General features: G+C 41.8%; 3 protein-coding genes and 1 pseudogene across 8 annotated transcripts in view; 2 read left to right on the plus strand and 2 right to left on the minus strand.

Moving 5' to 3' along the window:
- Positions 1 to 8,413, minus strand: part of STRN3 (striatin 3) — a 122,431-nt gene extending 114,018 nt beyond the window's left edge. The window contains exon 1 of the mRNA XM_037741732.1: positions 7,799 to 8,413. Within this exon, the coding sequence (XP_037597660.1) occupies positions 7,799 to 8,080 (282 nt within the window). The 5' untranslated portion in view covers positions 8,081 to 8,413. The remainder of the gene's footprint in view (positions 1 to 7,798) is intronic.
- LOC119472552 (cytochrome c oxidase subunit 7C, mitochondrial-like) lies at positions 4,047 to 5,081 on the plus strand. The gene has a single exon (XM_037741719.1). It carries the CDS (start codon positions 4,458 to 4,460, stop codon positions 4,692 to 4,694), a length of 237 nt encoding a protein of 78 aa, XP_037597647.1. The 5' UTR covers positions 4,047 to 4,457; the 3' UTR covers positions 4,695 to 5,081.
- AP4S1 (adaptor related protein complex 4 subunit sigma 1) overlaps positions 6,714 to 20,825 on the plus strand; it is a 60,802-nt gene continuing 46,690 nt past the window's right edge. For 3 of the 6 annotated variants that reach the window (XM_017537589.2, XM_017537584.2, XM_017537590.2), the window contains exon 1: positions 7,384 to 7,681. The gene's annotated coding sequence lies outside the window, so the exon portion shown is untranslated. Of the gene's footprint in view, positions 6,986 to 7,028; positions 7,219 to 7,372; positions 7,682 to 20,825 lie in introns of those variants that run through there. The other 3 variants (XM_017537586.2, XM_017537587.2, XM_037741718.1) reach the window with 3 other exon arrangements.
- On the minus strand, positions 16,160 to 16,361 carry LOC119472566 (annotated as a pseudogene).

Consider the following 20,825-nt stretch of genomic DNA (forward strand, 5'->3'; position numbering starts at 1 on the left):
AAAAAAAAAAAAAAAAAAAAAAAATTTTTTTAATTAAAAAAGAAAACAAAAAATGCCAGGCATAGTGGCTCATGCCTTTAATCCCAGCACTCTTGAGATACCAAAGTAGGAGGATCGCTTGAGGCCAGGATCTCAAGACCAGCCTAGACAATATAGAAAGACCCCCGTACCTACTAAAAAAAATTAGCCAGGCATGGTGGCACATGCTTATAGTTCAAGCTATTTGGGAGACTGAGGTGGGAGGATCATTTGAACCCAGGAGTTTTGAAGCTGCAGTGAGCTACGATCACACCACTACACTCCAGCCTGGGCAACACAGTGAGACCCTGTCTTTTAAAAATTAATAAAATAATAATGATTTGGAATGGACAAGGACTGAAGTACAGGTAAAATAAGACTGATAATGAGTTGTTAGTGTTTAAGATGAGTGACAGGTTTGTGGGAGGTCACAATACTGTATTATTTTCGTACATGTTTGGAACTTTTCATAAAAAAGTTAAAGGAGGGGCCGGGCGCGGTGGCTCAAGCCTGTAATCCCAGCACTTTGGGAGGCCGAGGTGGGTGGATCACGAGGTCAAGAGATCAAGACCATCCTGGTCAACATGGTGAAACCCCGTCTCTACTAAAAAAATACAAAAAATTAGCTGGGCATGGTGGCACGTGCCTGTAATCCCAGCTACTAAGGAGGCTGAGGCAGGAGAATTGCCTGAACCCAGGAGGCGGAGGTTGTGGTGAGCCGAGATCGCGCGATGGCACTCCAGCCTGGGTAACAAGAGCGAAACTCCGTCTCAAAAAAAAAAAAAAGTTAAAGGAGGGTAATACATAATGCAATCATATTTATGATATAAAGGATAAACTGTTAAGAGGGGCAATGGATAGAACAAACTTGCCAGGAGATTATCTCAAGAGAATTCTGCCAGGAGGAACACTTATGAACTAAGGCAATGTTAGAACAGAAATGAAAATACAGATTAAATCAGCTACTTCCTTAGGGCAGTAGTCAGGCTTCACGGGCATTCTAAGCAAAATTTTCTTACCCTTTTGTGAAAAAAAAAAACAAAACAAAAAATAAAACTCAAAGAGGCTCTATAGCTTTCATCATATATGCAAAGGGGACTACAATCCCCCAAAAACCAAGAATAAGTGAATTAGAATATATTTTAGGATACTGACATTACCTATATTACTTAGCCTCTTGAATCATTATAGTCCAGTTCACAGACTTTTTTTTTTTTTTTTTTTTCATTTTTAGAGACAGGGTCTCACTGTTCCCCAGGCTGGTCTCCACCTCCTGGGCTCAAGTGATGCTCCCAAAGTGCTGGGATTACAGGCATGAGCCACCACATCTGGCCAGTTCACACAATTTCAACATAGCTCTTTCCTGCTTTAGAACTTCTGATAAATGCTATAGCTTCCGACTAGAATGCTTCAGATCTAAAAGTATACATATAGGAACATTATGAGAATTAAATGTATTGAAGAATCTAAAATAATGTTGGGCATATAGAAAGTGCACAATAGATCAGGCACAGAAGGCCAAGGCAGGTGGATCACTTGAGGTCGGCAGTTCCAGACCAGCCAGGCCAACATGGCAAAACTCCATCTCTACTAAAAATACAAAAATTAGCCGGGCGTGGTGGCGGGTGCTTGTAATTCCAGCTACTCGGGAGACTGAGGCATAAGAATTGCCTGAACACTGGGCATGGTGGCTCACGCCTATAATCCCAGGACTCTGGGAGGCTGAGATGGGTGGATCATGAAGTCAGGAGTTCAAGACCAGCCTGACCAATATGGTGAAACACTGTCTCTACTAAAAATACAAAAAAAATTAGCCAGGCATGGTGGCACGCACCTGTAGTCACAGCTACTTGGGAGGCTGAGACAGGAGAATCACTTGAGTCTGGGAGGCAGAGGTTGCAGTGAGCCAAGAGCATGCTACTGCCCTCCAGCCTAAGCAAGAGAGACTCCATCTCAAAAAAGAATAAAAAAATCACCTGAACCCAGGAGGTGGAGGTTGCAGTGAGCCAAGATCATGCCACTGCACTCCAGCCTGGTAACACAGAGAGACTCTGTCTCTAAAAAAAAGAAAGTGTTCAATAAATATTATACAGGATTCCTATCACCATTTATTTTCTTAGCATTCTATTAATTTGTTGTTAGATTTTATTGGCCAGGCGCAGTGACTCATACCTGTAATCCCAACACTTTGGACTTTGGGAGGATGAGGTAGGAGGATTGTTTAAGCCCCGGAGTTCGAAGCCAGTCTAGGTAACAAAGTGAGAACCCATCTCAAAGAAAAATAAAAACAGCCTGGTGTGGTCGTACTTGTCTGTAGTCCCACCTACTTGGGAGGCTGCGGCAGCAGGATCACTTGAGCTCAGGAGGTTGAGGCTACAGCAAGTCATGTTGGCACCACTGTACTCCAGCCTGGGCGACAGAGTGGGACCCTCCCTTGAATAAAAAAATTCTAGAGTATAAGCTCTCAAAGGAAATCATTATACACCCAGCATCTAGCACAAAATTGCACTCAAATATATTCACCAAATAATTATGCTGGAATCAATAAAACTCAGAGGCCGAACATAGACGGGGGGAAGATTCAATGACCTCTATAGCACTAGTGATGGGGAGGATAGTGTTAACTTTAATGTGGCAAGGAATAAAGAATGAGTAAGTGTGTTTTCTCAAGGGGAAGAGGCAGGCACTTGAGATTAACTGAATGGATCCATTGAATTGGAGGTAGAAAAATTAAACAGGAAGTTAGAAATACATGGGACATCTGGAGGCCAAAAATCTAGTAGTGGTTAAGAACATGGCCACTAGAGGCAGTCTAAGTTCAAATCCCAGTTCTACTGCCTCCTAGTTGCACAGATTACTTAACCTGGGCCTCAATATGCCAGTATCAGGAAAAACAAAAAAAAAGAAGCCAATTATACCTGTATCAACCTCACTGAGTTGTTTTGAGAATTAAATGAGTAAATACTGAAGCACTGGAATAACACTTAGGAAAGAGTAAACAATAAATTTTAGGCATTATTCAGATGGTACATGGTAGCTAAAAATCTGATTCTGAATATACAGTAAAAATACAAAATAGAACCAGAACCCCACATAACACCAACTGGGAACAAAAGAAAGAAAACATATGAAGAAAAGTGATAAGTGGACCACAGTTTTGGAAGCAAAACAAAATAATTTTGAAGAACTTGTCAACAGCAGAAAGTGTTGGTTAATTACATACACATGGTCTGTAAGGCCACAGGATTTCGCAATTTGAAGGTCAATCATGAACAGAAAAATAGTGTTCTAAAAGTGTTCAGAGGGGAGTGAGGGGAAAGTACAGCAAAAAGCAGGCTATATAGAGTGGGGTTAATGGGTAGTGGAGGAGCATAAAGAGAATTCTAGATCAGTGGTCCCTAAACTTCATTTCAAAGGCTTCGAAAAGAAACAGGAAATCTGATACAAGGTAGTGGACTCCCTTAATCCTATCAATAAAAGTTTTTTAACTTTATTTTCACCATCATCTGAAAAAGGAAACACATAACAGTAAAAAGTATGAAGGCTAAAAATCCCAGAATAAAGAGAACACCATTATGAAATATCACTACACTTTTCTTTTTTGTAATTTCATGGTAGAGTCATTAAAATCTTCTCATGGAAAAGACACTAAGATTTGCAAATCACTATTCCAGACCCATTTTTGAAAACCCCGAAAACAGAAAATTCAGGAGAAACAGTTCAAAGTTTTCCCCCTTAAAAGAAATCAAGTAATGTCTAAGCAAAATGTCTCCTACTAACTTAAGGATCTTTAAGTAGTAACATCTGTCATGTTACGACCAATCTGTATGCTAAAGAGTATAAACGCAAACACTAATTAAAATTTTGGGACCGTGCAGTGCACTCTGGGAGGCCAAGGCGAGTGGATCACTCAAGGTCAGGAAGTTTAAGACTAGCCTGTCCAACATGTTGAAACCCTGTCTCTCCTAAAAATACAAAAAAAAATTAGCCAGAGGTGGTAGTGCAATCCTGTAGCCCCAGCTACCAGAGGCTGAGGTAGGAGAATTGCTTGAACCTGAGAAGCAGAGGTTGCAGTGAGCTGAAATCACGCTACTGCACTCCAGCCTGGGTTGACAGAGAGGAAAAAAAAAAAAAAATTTTCCCCACATTTGCTGGAAAATCAGTAGTTTTAGAATACAAACAGTTTGACTACATTTTCTATGTATTAGCTATGTCATATTTTTACACTTGGCAAACAAGCATTTTGTATATACCCCCAAAGTATACTTATTACATACAAACTACAAAGAAAAGCATAAGGACACTTCAGCAATATATATCAACTAGGCCTCACAGCATCATCACGGGGCCTCAATAAAACTTGATTGAAATGCACCCAAGTGGTATGGGCCACACAATGCTAGAAAAAGAATTACAAGTCAGATTCCACTCTATTAAAAATGCTACTTCTTCCGTCCTTGGTTTCTGTGCCTTTCACAGAGCTTCTAGGAGGCCAGAGCCTCCAGAGGTTCACAACCTCTGTGGTCTGCAGATGCCACTGTGAGGAGGACCCTGAAAAGAATTTGCCATTTTCAGTGGAAAACAAGTGGCGGTTACTAGCTATGATGTGTTTGTACTTTGGATCTGGATTTGCTGCACTCGTCTTTACAGTAAGACACCAACTGCTTAAAAAATAAGGATGTTTCATCCATTTAACAGATATGAAGAGCATTTTAAGAGGTAATCTCTGGAAAATGGTTCAAACTTGAGCTCATATAGCATATTAGATATGTTTGTAAATAAACTTATGACATGAAAACAAAAATGCTAAGACAGTGTAACATAATGGTTACAAGAGTGGTGATATGACCATAGGCTTTGGAATCAGACAAACCTGGGCTCAGATCGAAGCTACAATACTTTATGGCTAGGTGACCTCGGCAAAATTATTTAACCTACCTAAATTTGTCTACTCACCTGTAAAATAGGAATACCTACCTCATCACATTATACTGCTGATTAAATGGCCCTTTCTAACTTTTACATAACATGAATTACCAAAATTCCACAGACAGTCCATTTTCTTCAAGCCCTAGATCAATCCAGATCTCCAGAGGATAACAGGCCTGCATATTTTTTAAAGTTCTACAAGTGATTCTGACAGGCACTACTGTTTAGAAACCATCGTCCTACAACCATACTAACAATGCTTTACCTAAGTCCAAGGTAAGGAAGAATCAGAGACAAAAGAGCTTTAAGACATGATCCTTTGGTTTAGTTCCAAGTTCCTAAGACAGACTTTTACTCCAAATTATTTTTACAGAGAACATAATCATACTGCAAAGTTCCTTTTAATATCTTTTTCAAAGCCGGGGAAAATATAATTCCCTACTAAAATTTTACATCAATATGAGGTACTCCTTAAGCTCTTTATGTTCACTACTGAAACTATTCAATAAGTAACACTTTAAAAATATGTAGAGATTGACAGTGCACCATAGAGTGTACATAATATGTAAGTTGTCTTATTTCTAGGTTGTCTTTCTTAAAAATAAATTTAAGTTTACAGTAGAAATCCACTGATGCTTCACTACAACCCTCCCACAAACTTGTATTCAACACATAGATTTTAAAACATGCATCTCACAAGCAATCTCAGTAGACCGGAGGCACCTAACGCAAATTCAATATCCTGATGCAAACCAGAAACTCTTATTAACTAAGTAACTCAATAAAACATTATAAATATATAGCACAAAAAAAAAACACCAACACCAACATGAGCATTTTATTACAAAAGAATCAGTATGAAATAAAGAGTCTAGAAATACTGTAGGACTTTTTCAAAACAAGGAAACAAAAAATTAGGATGGCTATATCATAACTACTATACCAATAGTAGAACTGAAAAACAAGCAAGAGGAATAGTCCTTAAAACACTCTTCTGTTGCTGTAAAGGAGAGGAGACCTAGAAGGGAAAGCAAATGCTAAAGGGAATAAAGGCTTCATTTAATGAACAGGTTTTACTAATTTGGACACAAGATCTCTTTCTTCTCAGCTGCTTACATTAGTGAAGTTTATAGGTGAAAAATGCAACTGCTAACTTGAAGAGTGTTAAAATCCAAACTTGCATACAATAGTACAAAGGTCGAAGAAACCAACGTGGGGAATGGTGAAGTATTTAGTGAACCTAAGCCTTAATGCATTTGTCAATGCAAATTTTAAATATAAATGTGTTACTAACTTTACTCACACAGAAAATTAAGTTTGCAGCATGATGTAGTAGAAAGCTGTATACCAACAAAATTCTATAAATCTTAAGTATTTAAAGCAGACTGTACACAACTTAAAAGAAACCACAGCTCTGACTTCAGCTTTTTGAAAGTTATGTATTTTTAAAGCCCAATATTGTATCAAAACACAATTGTAAAGCACTGAAATGACTAACAAATGTTACAATTTTTTAAAGACTTCATACAGTGTCAAAATACCTAAATATTTTTTACTTTTCAAAAGTTTAACTTCACCCACTTTGTGGAGTCATATAAAAGTTTACTAGTTCAGCACCAAACTAAAGAGATTCATATTTATTTGAGGACACCCTTTTTAGTTAATCCAGTCCTCCTCCTTTCAACACTACATTTGCCTAACTATTCACCATAGGCATATGACATATATGACAGCAAATACCGCTTACCCCTTCTAAATATACAAGTCTGAAGAACAGGTGCAATACTATTCAGACGTATGTTTTTTTTCTTCTAAGCCTAAATTTGCCCTGCAAAGGTATTTAAAAATAAACACAAATACCCAAGAAAGTTAAATAATCCTTTCAAAAAGATGCGACAATTTTGAGATCCAGGACATGAGCTGTTAACTACCAACATCTTCCAAACGTGTAGCCTATCGAAGGTTCACATTATAAGGAATGAGTCAAGCTCAACTATGAAGGGTCCTGAGGACATCTCACTTTGCTTCTCCTGCACGAGTAAGTAAGATGATTCAACTACATTTCACTTCAAACTTATATTAAATCTTTTCAATCGTTTCATAAATACAGCACAGTCAGTCTGGTGTGGTTTTTTATGGATAAAGAAAGGGATAGGGAAAGGAGGTCTAGTGAGAGTACGCTAAAAAGAAAAATTCAGTGCTAAAAGCGTTGATGAGTCACTAAGCAAGGAATAACTACAGAGAATCCAAGTGAGTAAGGCAGCATCTCAGGTAAGAAGTACTTAAAGTTAACGATAGGAAGTAAAACTTCACAGGTCAGTCGCAACTCACTGTGCACCGTAGCCGCCCAGGAAAGAAGCGTAGCTGTCAAGGGGCAAGTGCATACGAAGTCTGAGGGAGGGGGCCAGATATGCCAAATCGGAAAAGAGGGTGGTCCGGAAAAAGGAGGTAAGATGCCTATCCCTGTCCCTCTCGTTGGGCTCCTCATCTCAAGAGGAACAAACAAGAGCAAACTCGGTGTCGAGCGGCGCCAACCCGGACTCAAGCCCTGGAAGCCCGGGAAGGCCGCCTGCGGAGGAGCCCCCGCAGACGCCATACTAAAAGCCAAAATGGCTGCCCCGAGGAGGCCCGCACCGCGTAGCTAGTGAAGGCTGGGGAGCAAGCTTCTGCGGGAAAGAGGGAGGGGAACTCCAGGAAAGACGTTGAGAAGACTATCACACCCTGAGTAGCACAGGTAGGTTTCATTCGGCCTCCCGAGGCGCTGGCTCCGGCTGAAAGGAGTCCCGGCCCCACCCCCCGGCTAGGAACCCCGCCGCCGCAGCCGTCCCGCACACCGACCCCAGCGAGGTACCTGCAGTTCGGCCCGTTCCACCTCCCAGTGCGCCCGCTCCATCTCGAACCGAGCCCACTCGTGCTGGATGTAGTGCAGTATCCCCGGGATAGTGTACTGCTGCGGCCGGGACAGCTCGGGGCCTGCCGCGGGACCCGTTCCTTCGGAGGCTGGAGGACCCCCGCTGCCCGCTGCTCCGTTCCCCCCTGGCGAAAGGCCCAGGTTCCCCCCAGGTCCCTGCTGCTGCCGGGGAGGGGCCGCCATCCCGGGGCCGCCACCACCGCCTCCGGCAAGCTCGTCCATTGTGTGTGGGGCCCCGGCCGGGGCGCAGGGCGAGACGCCGACAGCTGGGGGAAGGGCTGGAAAGGGTGGCCCCGCGCTGGCGGCGGGGCGGAGGCCGGCCAGAAGAGGGACGGGGAAGGGGTCGTTGCTGTGTGCCTGCCGTGGGTCAGAGCAGGGAGCTGCCGGCCGCCGCCATTACAGTCCCTCCTCCATCTGCCCGTCTCACTCACTTTAGGGGAAGGGGGGGCCACGGAGGGAGGGGTGGGGGTAGGGTTGGGAAGGGGATAGGCGAGGGCCGTCACTAGCGCACAGCATGCCGGGTAGCGAACGCAGCCGCACGCTTAATCGCCAAATAGAGTCCGGCCTCACCCTACGCCGGCGCATTGAGAACGCATCCCTAGTCGCCGTTAGGGGGCGGGGAAGGAGTTCGGGCTCCGCCCCTAGGCCCGCCCTCAGACCCGGTCTGGTGTCTGGCGGTGGCTACCGGACGGGAGGCTGGGACTCTGACTTTTGGAAGCGAGGCGGTTCTAGGCTTCCTGGTTATCAGTTTCCTTCGAGCAGGCGATCTCCAGGCACCGTTTCCTTCCCGAGGATCTCACCCAGTGCTGGCCTTCGGAGCTGGGTATTAACCTAGCTGGTCCCTCAGGCGGACTGCAGCCTGTCTCTGATTCCTGACGTTTCTTTTTCATTCTTTTAGTGTTCAGGCAGTCCCAAAGGTGGGCTCTCTTTCCTTGCTTGTCACTTGCTCTGTCTGGTTTCTTATCACCAGTCAGTTCTCTTCTGGCAAATAGCCAAGATCTTCGGGCTGTGGTGACCGATTCTTCGTCTGGGTTTCGAGCCTAGGCTTTGGTCCCATTTTTGTGCGCTTGGTCTCCGGTCATAACTTATTCCACTTTGCGTCCCCTCTTCTTTCTTTTCCTGGAATGGGTGTATTTCGCTGGGTTGGTAGAGGAGGAGGAGAAGCAGCGATTTTTTTTCCCCCCTTGGGAGAAGAAGAGGTAGTGAATTCCTTCACATCTTGACGATGGTGGGTAGAAGGAGAAAACAAGTTTGAAGGAGACTGGCTAGACTAACAATTTGTTATCTTAGAAGTGAATGGGCTCACAAATATTGTCATGAATAGACTATTTTGATAGAAACAAAAGCATTGTGTATACAACTTAAAATCCTAGGTGGATGTTTTCCTGGGTCGTTAAATGTTTAAGTGAATATGGCCGGGCGCACCTGTAATCCCAGCACTTTGGGAGGCTGAGGTGGGCGATCACTTGAGGCCAGGGTTTCAAGACCAGCTTAGCCAACATTGTGAAACCCTATCTCTACTAAAAATACAAAAATTAGCCGGGCGCGGTGGCTCAAGCCTGTAATCCCAGCACTTTGGGAGGCCGAGGCGAGTGGATCACGAGGTCAAGAGATCAAGACCATCCTGGTCAACATGGTTAAACCCCGTCTCTACTAAAAATACAAAACATTAGCTGGACATGGTGGCGCGTGCCTGTAATCCCAGCTACTCAGGAGATTGAGGCAGGAGAATTGCCTGAACCCAGGAGGTGGAGGTTGCGGTAAGCCGAGATCACGCCATTGCACTCCAACCTGGGTAACAAGAGTGAAACTCCGTCTCAAAAAAAAAAAAAAAAATTAGCCAGGCATGGTGGTGCACCCTTGAAGTCCCAGCTCCTGGAGAAGCTGAAGCACAAGAATTGCTTGCGCTCAGGAGGCGGAGGTTGCAGTGAGCCAATATCGCACCACTGCACTCCAGCCTGGGCGACAAAGTGAGACCCTGTGTCAAAGAAAAAGTTTGAATATACACATGAAAGACAAGACTAATATTTTAAATACCATAGTGGGTATTTTTTTGTGCTTAGTTTCTTAGAAAGTATCCTAATGTACTAGTATGTTTCTAAAAATTGATATAAGAAGCACTTGGTTGAAAAATAAGACAAAAATAACAACATAAGGAAATTGGGTTCAGTAATTATATTTATAGCTATACAGGGAAATTGCATTTAAAATCTGTTGCATTAGGCCCGGCGCGGTGGCTCACGCCTGTAATCCCAGCACTTTGGGAGGCCGAGGCGGGTGGATCACAAGGTCAAGAGATCGAGACCACCCTGGTCAACATAGTGAAACCCCGTCTCTACTAAAACTACAAAAAATTAGCTGGGCATGGTGGCGCGTGCCTGTAATCCCAGCTACTCAGGAGGCTGAGGCAGGAGAATTTCCTGAACCTAGGAGGCGGAGGTTGCGGTGAGCCTAGATCGCGCCATTGCACTCCAGCCTGGGTAACAAGAGTGAAACTCCGTCTCAAAAAAACAAAAAACAAAACAAAACAAAATCTGTTGCATTTAAAAAAATTTTTTTTCTTTACTGCAAAAGCCAATAGAAGTTGTGCTATGGAGTATACACCACCAACCAATTTCCAAGAGATAAAGTAATGCATCTTATTTTATCACATCTGCTTTACTGTTATTACAGTTTAATGGAAAGCAGATTGGACTTGTTATTCATGCTGCCATGTTTTACTTATATATGAAACGATGTCTTAGATCACAGTACTGTAATGTTAAGGACTATTTCTCCAAATTATTATTTATTTTTTGAAAGAAGGTCTCACTCTGTTGCCAGGGCCGGACTGCAGCAGTGTAATCTCTGCTCACTGCAACCTCCCCGGTTCAGGTGGTCCTCCCCCTTTAGCCTCCTGAGTAGCTTGGACTACATACAGGCACACATCACCACACCCAGCTAATTTCTGTATTTTTTGTAGAGACAGGGTTTTGGCATCCAGGCTAGTCCTCAACTCCTGGGCTCAAGTGATCAACCTGCCTTGGCTTCCCAAAGTGCTAAGATTACAATTTCTCCAAATTATTAAGTTACTATTTATCTTATAGTTACCAACATACAACCTGTTTATTCATCCAATTCCTTTTTAGGGGGCCTCATAGCACATAAAAAGTTCAGAAAAATCATGCTGCCTCAAAGACATGTATATATATATATATATATATATATATATATATATATATATATATATATGTCTTTGAGGCAGCATGATTTTTTTTTGAGGCATACATATATATATATATGTATGTCAGTGTGTGTGTGTGTATATATATATATGTAAGTGTGTGTGTGTATATATATATATATATATACATGTCTTTGAGGCAGCATGATTTTTTTTTGAGGCATACATATATATATATATGTATGTCAGTGTGTGTGTGTGTATATATATATATGTAAGTGTGTGTGTGTATATATATATATATATACATGCTGCCTCAAAGACATATATATACATGTATACACACACACACACACACACACACACACACACACACACTGAGACATTTGTGGCCGGGCACAGTGGCTCACACCTATAATCTCAGCACTTTGGGATGCCGAGGCAGGCAGATCACTTGAGCTCAGGAGTTGGAGACCACCCTGGCCAACATGGCAAAACCCTGTCTCTACAAAAAATACAAAAATTAGCCAGGCATGGTGGCACGTGCCTGTAATCCCAGCTACTTCAGAGGCAGAGGTCACAGTGAGCCAAGATCATGCCTCTGTACTCCAGCCTGGGTGACAGAGTGAGGCTCCTTCTCAAAAACAACAACAACAAAAAACCATTTGTAAGAGAGTGTGGTTGACCTGATGATACCATCGAAAGAAGACTAACATGCACACTTATGTGTCCCACTAGTACCTTAAGCTTAAGGAAAGACTGGATTTATTACCCTTTTTGCCTTCTCATCTACCCTCAAAACAAAAACAAACCTGCTTCTCTTCTATTATCCACCTTATTAAGTGGCACTAAATCCAAACTTGAAGCCTAGCAGTGACTCTAGTATCTTTCACTCAGCCCCCACAATCCAGTTTCTTTCCCAGTAACATACTTCCTATGGATTCTATTTTCTTTCTTCATACTTTAAAGCTTCCTACCTCCATTCTTCCCCCACTTTGCACTATCACTGCTGCTTGAGTGGTCTTCCTAAAATGAAGATTATGATTCTGTCATTCCTCTGTTTAACATAGCTTAGTGATTTCTAAATTTAGAATAAAGCCCAAATATTAACATAGCATATAAATAGATCTAGATCCACCCTATAACCTAACCTACCGTGACACCATCGTATCATCCTGTTGTTCTCTTCAGCCAAACTGCACTGTTTTTGTTTCCTCAAATGTATAATGCTATTTCATTCCACAGTGATTTAACATATGCTGTGCTCCATTGCCTTTGCTTCAAAACTCAACTCAGATCAGGCACAGTGGCTCATGCCTGTAATCCCAGGACTTTTGGAGAGAGATGGGAGGATAGTTTGAGCCCAGGAGTTCGAGATCAACCTGAGCTACATGGCAAAACCCCGAAAACCCATCCCTACTAAAAATACAAAAATTAGCCGGTGTGGCCACATGAGTCTATAGTCCCAGCTACTCTGGAGGCTGAGATGGGAGGATCACCTGAGCCAAGGAGGTCCAGGCTGCAGTGAACCATAATTGCACCATTGCACCAGTGCACTGCAGTCTGGGCAACAGAGCAAAACCCTGTCTTAAACAAAATCCTCCCCCAAATAACAAAAAACTCAGCTCAAACATTACCTTGTTTAAGAAACCTCTATATCCCTGAGTTATTTTGACTCACTATTCTAGTAGCCTCCTTCCCATGCTTACCTTTTTTTTTTTTTTTTTTGAGACTGGGGCTCCTCATTCTTGTCACCTAGGCTGGAATGCAGTGGCACCATCTTGGCTTACTCCAGCTTCAGCCTCCCTGGCTCAAGCAATCCTCCCACCTCAGCCTCCTAAATAGCTGGGACCACAGGTATGTGCCACCATGCCCAGCAAATATTTTTGTCTTTTTTGTAGAGATGGGTTTTCCCCATGTTGCCCAAGCTGGTCTTGAACTCTTGGCAAAGTGCTGGGGTTAAAGGTGTGAGCCACTGCACAGGGCTTTATCTCTTTAAGAGTTATTACACTGTATTTACATCATCTGTATACTGATCAGTAACACTCATACTAAACACTGCAAAAACAATACTTACACATAATGAGTATTCAATAAATTTTTGCTTTACTCATTTCTATTTTTTGTAGAGACGGAGTCTCACTGTGTTGCCCAGGCTGATCTTGAACTCCTGGGTTCAATCTATCCTCCCACCTCAACCTCCCAAGTAGCTAGGACTACCAGTACATACCGCCAGGTCTCAAACTCCTGACCTCAAGCAGTCCTCCTTCCTTGGCGTCTCAAAATGCTAAGATTACAGGCATGAGCCACTGAGCCCAGCCCATTTATTTATTTATTTAATAGAGATGGGATTTCACCATGTTGGTCAGGCTGGTCTTGAACTCCCGACCTCAGGTGATCCACCCACCTCAGCCTCCCAAAATGTTGGTATTACAGGCATGAGCCACTATGCCTGGCCCATTTATGTATTTTTTAAGAAGTATTGATTGGCTACTATTTTTCAGGTGCTCTTGTGCTCCCTGCTGATCCACTGTGAACCAAACAGATAATCTCTGCCTTCACAGAGTTTCTAGTCTAATTTCAGGCAAATTACTTTGTACCAACCTCTCTGGCTTCATTAGTATTTTGTCTCTATCTGTCTTGAAAACTACCTTTCTTGAAACTTCAAGTGTGCTCCCTATTTAAAGAATTCCAATGGAACGTGTCTATGTTCATTTTAACCATGGTTTTATAAATATCAGTAATGCAGTTGGTACGGTTTGACTCTGTGTTCCCACCCAAATCTCATCTCCAGTTGTAATCCCCACGGGTCAAGGGAGGGAGGTGATTGTATCATGGGGAGGATTTCCCCCATGCTATTCTCGTGATAGTGAGTTCTGAGGAGATATGATGGTTTTATAAAGGGATCTTCTCCCTTCACTTTCTCCTCTCTCTCTCCTGCCTTCATATAAAATGCACTTGTTTCCCCTTCTGCCGTGATTGTAAGTTCCCTGAGGCCTCCCCAGCCATGCAGAACTGTGAGTCAATTAAACCTCTTTTCTTTATAAATTACGCAATCTCAGGGAAGTTCTTTATAGCAGTATGAAAATAGACTAATACAGCAGTCTTTGGCTTCATTCTTCCTAGACCATAGAGTCATTCATTTATCTGTAGGATTGTAGCCTTGTAGAAGGGAAGGACCTGTGCCCCTCTTGTTCAAAACTATACCCCAAGAGTCTGGGAAAGGGTGGATCTTCAAATGTTTGATGAATAACTCAAATTTAGACTACACTAATATGAATATTTTTCCTTCATGTCAATCATTTTTATTAGCTGTTACTGTGATTATACCAGTTGTCTCCTAAGGTTTAATGACCAGAACTTCCCTGAGTTTTAAGAGTAAAGAATGCCAATGTTTGTTCCTCTGTTGGAAAAATATTTTGTAAACTCTTGATGTTGTGCTTTGGTTCATGATCCTGATAACACTCTGGAGTGAGCTTCTAGAATCTTTTCCTCTGTAGATGATGAATTCACCCAAGCTGCATTATCACCTACAACTCACCTAACTGGAACTCTCTCCCTAAACTGTGGCTGAGTCATTTCCTCTCTTAAAGCTCAACTTTGAAACATCCTATTTGTTCTGTCCTTTCATCAGTCCTGTTCATGCCTCCTCCACACCCATAAATTCTCCCAGTTTCAATCTATTGCTGATAATCTTCAACAATGCCTGTGTACCAGCCTGTGCAACAAGGGGAGACCCATCTCTACAAAAAAACAAAACAATTAGCCAGGTGTGGTGGCCGGTGCTTGTAGTCCCAGCTACTTGAGCCTGGGAGGTTGAGGCTGCAGTCGGCTGTGATCACACCACTGGGTGCCTAGCCTGGGCAACAGAGCAAGATCCTGTTTCAAAAAAAAAAAAAAAAAAAAGAGCTGAGCATGGTGGCTTACGCCTGTAATCCCAGCACTTTAGGAGGCCGAGGCAGGCGGATCACTTGAGGTCAGGAGTTGGAGACCAGCCTGGCCAACATGGTGAAATCCCATCTCTACTAAAAATACAAAAAATTAGTCGGGTATGGTCATGGGCACCTGTAGTCCCAGCTACTTGGGAGGCCAAGGTGTGAAAATCTCTTGAACCTGGGAGACAAAGGTTGCAGTAAGCCAAGATCGCACCACTGCACTCCAGCCTGGGAGACAGAGCAAAACTGTCTCAAAAAAAAAAAAAAATTGTTGGCCAGGCTGATTTTGAACTTCAGGTGATCCGTACACCTTGGCCTCCCAAAGTGCTAGGATTGCTTATTTATATCTTTGATCAGTTTAGAATTTTAGAGTGTTTTTATTTTCTCTTAGCTAATCTTAGACACTGGGTGCTTATACTATTTTTGACCAGAAAGGGATTTGTCACAGTTCACATTCATGTATTATGTCAACAAAGGTAGGTTAAGGAATTCCAGGCTTTTAACTAAATCAGGAGTAGATAAAATCCAGTTGTTTTCTTGCCAGTTATTACAATACCTGATGTTCAACGAGTGTTGACCCTACTTCTAAGGACTATATAACTCCCTGTAATTACTCACCCCGAACGTACAGTTTTATATCTTGCTGACTAGGTACCTGGCATCCTTCTATCAAGGAGTTCAAATAAATTCACAAACACTAATCTAGTCATCTTTTTGGCATCATCTGCAAAGGCTATATGAAGAAAGAAAGCTGAAGAGTTCTTGGTCACTTCAGTAAGTCCTTAGTAGAAGTTCTCACTCTTTACATCAGTGAGTGTATATGTGTATTTGGAAACTAGAAAGTCTCCGTGCACAGTTCTGCCTAATGCCATCCTATTAATGGGTTCAATATTACTGTCTCTAGCTCTCAAATCATTTACATGTTTGAAATTATTTTTAGATAGTTTTGGGGTGATCCAGTCCCTCAGGGAAATGATACAATATTTATATTTATAAACAGAACAAACAAGTATTAGAGCACAGAGGAAGATGTTTAAGAAGAGCTGGCTTGTGGTCAAAAACCAAAGGAGCAAAACATTATGCAGGTGGAACAGAAGGGAGGCAGCTTTGACCTGCACCATGCTTTAACCTGCCAAATTAAGATCTACTTCTCATTATAGTGATTGGTTATGTGTAAGAAAATTGTAGAAACACAGGCAGGGCACTTGAACCCTTCAGATAATGCATTGTGAGGAAAAGGAAAAGGACCTTTACATATTTTTTTTTTTTTTGAGCAAGCTCCTATTCCATCTCCCGACTCCAAAAATATATTTAATATATTGTCCTCGGATAGAGGATGTATCAGATATTAAACTGATAAGAACAGATACTATGCTTGATCTTAGCCAAAAGGCTGAGAAGCGATGGACCTTCACAGATTATAGAAAATAGCAAACCTTTAGGAAACTCAGTGTGCTGTATAAAATTTTAGTCCAAGTTCATTCTGTAGCTGTCTCCAGGGTAATATGAGTCAGAAAAAAGATAGGCTGTGATAATATTGTATAATAGTTAACTCATAGAGATGTCAGAATTGAAAAGGAAAAAAGAGCTTGCCTGGAGCCAAGTCCTTCCTGGACATTGGCTAAGAATGAACAACCAGGTCTGTAAACATAAGAGCAAAATGACTGGAAAATGTGACTGGTTGGGAAATTGCCAAAAGTTTGCTGGGTAATAATTTAACAGGCTTGGTTTGTCTCTCATTGAAGCAGCAGGGGAGAGTGTTCCAAAGAATGACACCAGACATAGACACCTGGCCCAGTAAATCTATGGTGAAGACAGTGTTCCTTTGGAGAGTGTGTTAAATTGGCAAAAATTCACAAAAACATATTTTTTATAAAAACATATTTTTAAATCATGGTAATCTTTAGTTTTGCTTTAGTTTCTATTAATAGGCTAACCTAAAGTACATGCCAATTACCTCACAAAAAAAGACTGAAGAATTATAGGCATTTAAAATAACTCCTACTGTTCTTGCTTCTTTTGTTTTATAGTTTTTAGTATAACAATTGGATATTTTAAATTGTGTTGTACAGTATTGTGCATAGACTTTTTTGGGAGGGGGAAACAGAGTCTTACTACATTGTCCAAACTGGTCCTAAACTCCTGGCCTCAAGGAATCCTCCTTCCTAAGCCTCCTAAAATGCTGGGATTACAGGCATAAGCCACTGCACCTGTGCCTAGACATTTTATACTTAACTGTTTTTTTTTTTGTCGTTGTTTGTTTGTTTGTTTTTTTAGACAGAGTCTGGCTCTATCACGCCCAGCCTGGAGTGCAGTGGTGTGATCTCAGCTCATTAAAACCTCCACCTCCCTAGTTCAAGTGATTCTCCCACCTTAGTCTCCCAAGTAGCTGGGATTACAGGCACCTGCCACCAAGCCTGGCTAATTTTTTTTTTGTGTGTGTGTGTTTAGTAGAGACAAGGGTTTCACCATATTGGCCAGGCTGGTCTCAAACTCCCAAACTCAGGTGATCCACGCATCTCGGCCACCCAAAGTGGTGGGATTACAGGTGTAGCCCACCATGCCCAGCCCCACTTAACTTTTTATTTTGAAGAATTTCAATCATGGAAAAACAACAACAATGAAAGTCTAATGAACTCCAATTACAAGATTTTGCCATTCTTATTTTATCTCCTCTACTTTTTTCTGTGTGAAGAAATGTTTAAATACCAGACGTTACGTTATTTGATTAGTCCATAGTTCTCTAAGTATCTTTAACAGATTAGGAGTTTTTGCTTTTTTTAACAAAGTGCAGTACCATTATCAGACCTACAGAATTAATGGTAATTCCTTAATACAATCTAATCCTCAGTCCATATTTATTTGATTTCTCCCAGTATCTCAAAAAACCATTTTTTTAAAGAGCTGGTAATTTCAAATCAGGATCCAAACAAAATCCATACATTTTATTTGGTTGTTATGTCTTTAGGTCTTTTTTTTTTTTTTTTTAATGTGCCTTTCTGTTTCCTCCTCATTTTCATGCCTTTTATTTATTGAAGAGACTGGATTATTTATCCTGGAGAATTTCCCATATTTGGATAATTACAACCTTATGTTATTCAATATATTATTTTACCTCCATATTTTCTATTATTTAAAATCTAATATATTATTGCATCATGAATTAATTAGTAATAAAAAAGAAGCCGGCATGGTTGCTCATGCTTGTAATCCCAGCACTTTGGGAGGCCGAGGCGGGTGGATTGTGAAATCAAGAGATCGAGATCATCCTGGTCAACATGGCGAAACCCCGTCTCTACTGAAAAATACAAAAATGAGCTGGGCGTAGTGGCGTGCGCCTGTAGTCCCAACTACCCAGGAGGCTGAGGCAAGAGAATTGCTTGAACCCGGGAGGCAGAGGTTGCAGTGAGCCAAGATTGTGCCACTGCACTCCAGGCTGGCGCCTGGTGACGGAGCAAGACTCTGTCTCAAAAAAAAGAATAAATAATAGTTTAATAATTTGTTCAGGCTGGGCGTGGTGGCTCATGCCTGTAATCCTAGCACTTTGGGAGGCCGAGGTAGGTGGATCACCTGAGGTCAGGAGTTCAAGACCAGCCTGGCCATCATGGTGAAACCCCATCTTAAAAAAATAATAATAATAAAATAATTTGTTCAGCAGCAATAGATAAAAATGAGAGAAAGAAAAACTAGTAATCTAAAACTTTTGGTAGAGATGGGATCTCACCCAGGCTGGCCTCAAATTCGTGGACTCAAGCAGTCTTTCCACCTTGGCTTCCCAAGGTGCTAGGATTATAAGCGTGAAACACCATACCCAGCCCATATTTTTTATTAAGTTTTTATTTTTTATTTTCTTGGCAAAAATGCTTATTTGAGGATACAGTAGACTTCCTATGGCGTCACACTAGGTGACACATAATGTCTAGTTATCTGCATTTTAGTAATGTTACTAAATTTGATTAGCCTGACCTAGCTATTTTTGTCAGCTTTAGCTAGCTAGCTAGCTGTATTCTACATACCGTATTCTGCCTTGCTCATTGCAGGGCCTGACCTGCAAAGGAGATTCCACAAGCTGTTTCTGGGAGCTTTATGGTCCTTCCTTTGCAGTCCTTGGCAACAGGGACCCTACCAGGCCCCCTTCCAGTTCCCACTGTGATTCTTAGTTTCATGCTCACTTCTAGTGGGGCTCCTTTTTAAGGTGATGACTTAGTGATTTCTGGGTTTCTTGGTTCTAGTAGTGCTCTCAAGCCCTCTTTTTCTAACCTCCACTTCTGCCAGGACATGCTTTGCCTTGCCTTACACACACACACACACACACACACACACACACTCTTCCCTCTTCCTCCCACTCTCTACCCTCCCTCTGTTCTTGTTGCTACCATAGTTTGGCCCTACCCATTAATTAGTGTCCTAGAGTTCCAGGGGACATTTTTTCACCAGTTTTGGGTAGAGACGTTGTCTGTAGGTGTTTTCTTTTGCTACCCTAGTTGTTTTCACTGTTTTTATGAGGAGATTTGGGAAGATCCAAGAAGTACTCTGCTGCCATCACCACTACTTTCTTTGCTTCTCTTCACCCTTACATTTTTAAATTTTAAATTGTCTGCTCTTTCTCCTAATGTGATATATTATAGCCCTAATTTTAAAAAGATTTTCCTTGACCACTATCGAAGTAATTATGACATTTTTAATAGTCCAAAGATTGTGAGATACAGAAGTGTAAATTTAAGTATGTTTATCCTCTTGGCAACAGTTGGGCAGGCTCTTGTCTGACAATTTAAATTTATTTACATTTTTAGCTGGGTGCAATGGCTAAGGCCTATAATTACAGCACTTTGGGAGACCAAGGTGGGAGGATTGGTTGAGCCCAGGAAATCAAGACCAGCCTGGGCAACATAGTGAGACCCCTGTCTCTACAAAAAAATAAGAAAAAATTAGCCAGGTGGGCTGGTATATTCCTGTAGTCCCAGCTCCTCAGAAGGCTGACATGAGAGGATCTTGAGTCCAAGACTTCTAGGGTGTAGTGAGCTATGATCACACCACTGTACTCTGGCCTGGGTGACAGAGACCTCATCTCAAAATAAAACAAAACATAATTCATTTTCAGAAGAAGCTGTAATATGTTACTACACTTTATTGTGAAATTCAAAGTACCATAAAGTGCTTCTGGGCTAAGGGCAACCAAGCAGGCCACCTGGAAGTCTCTGTGTTCTACTCTGACAACTGATCTGAATGAGGATGGTACCGAGTTCAGATATACCTCTGTAAACTTGGCTTGGATAACATTTGCCTGGTATGTTTTATTTATTGCAAGTGGAAAGAATGATTAGCTGAACACTCTAAAAGAGCAAATCAGACTTAAGAATTTTGGAAGTATTACTTAGCTCTAATCACAAATGTTAAACACACTGTAGTGAATATAGTAATTTAAACTTTATTGTCCTAAATTTTCACATTATTTTATTGAGCCACTTCTTTCATATTTTTAGGCTCCCTGTTGAGATCAACTATGAGAAAATAATCTGTTAGAACTGTACCTTTTGTGGTATGCTCCAGGGCTTGTGGTACGCTCCAGGGTTAAGAGCTGAGCTACCAAAACATGCATATTAGCCATTAAAAGCTTTTATAGCTGGGCACGGTGACTCACACTTGTAATCCCAGCACTTTGAGAGGCTGAGGCTGGCGGATCACCTGTGGTCGGAGTTCAAGAACAGCCTGACCAACATGGAGAAACCCCATTGCTACTAAAAATACAAAATCAGCTGGGCATGGTAGCAAATGCCTGTAATTCCAGCTACTTGGGAGGCTGAAGCAGGAGAATCGCTTGAACCAAGGAGGCGGAGGTTGCAGTGAGCCGAGATCACGACATTGCACT

The sequence above is a fragment of the Cebus imitator genome, unplaced genomic scaffold (genome assembly GCF_001604975.1).
Source record: "Cebus imitator isolate Cc_AM_T3 unplaced genomic scaffold, Cebus_imitator-1.0 Scaffold104, whole genome shotgun sequence".
In the NCBI taxonomy this organism is placed as follows: domain Eukaryota; kingdom Metazoa; phylum Chordata; class Mammalia; order Primates; family Cebidae; genus Cebus; species Cebus imitator.

Coding starts and splice junctions, on each gene's coding strand:
- LOC119472552 (XM_037741719.1), top strand. CDS start 4,458: ATGCTACTTCTTCCGTCCTTGGTTTCTGTGCCTTTCACAGAGCTTCTA.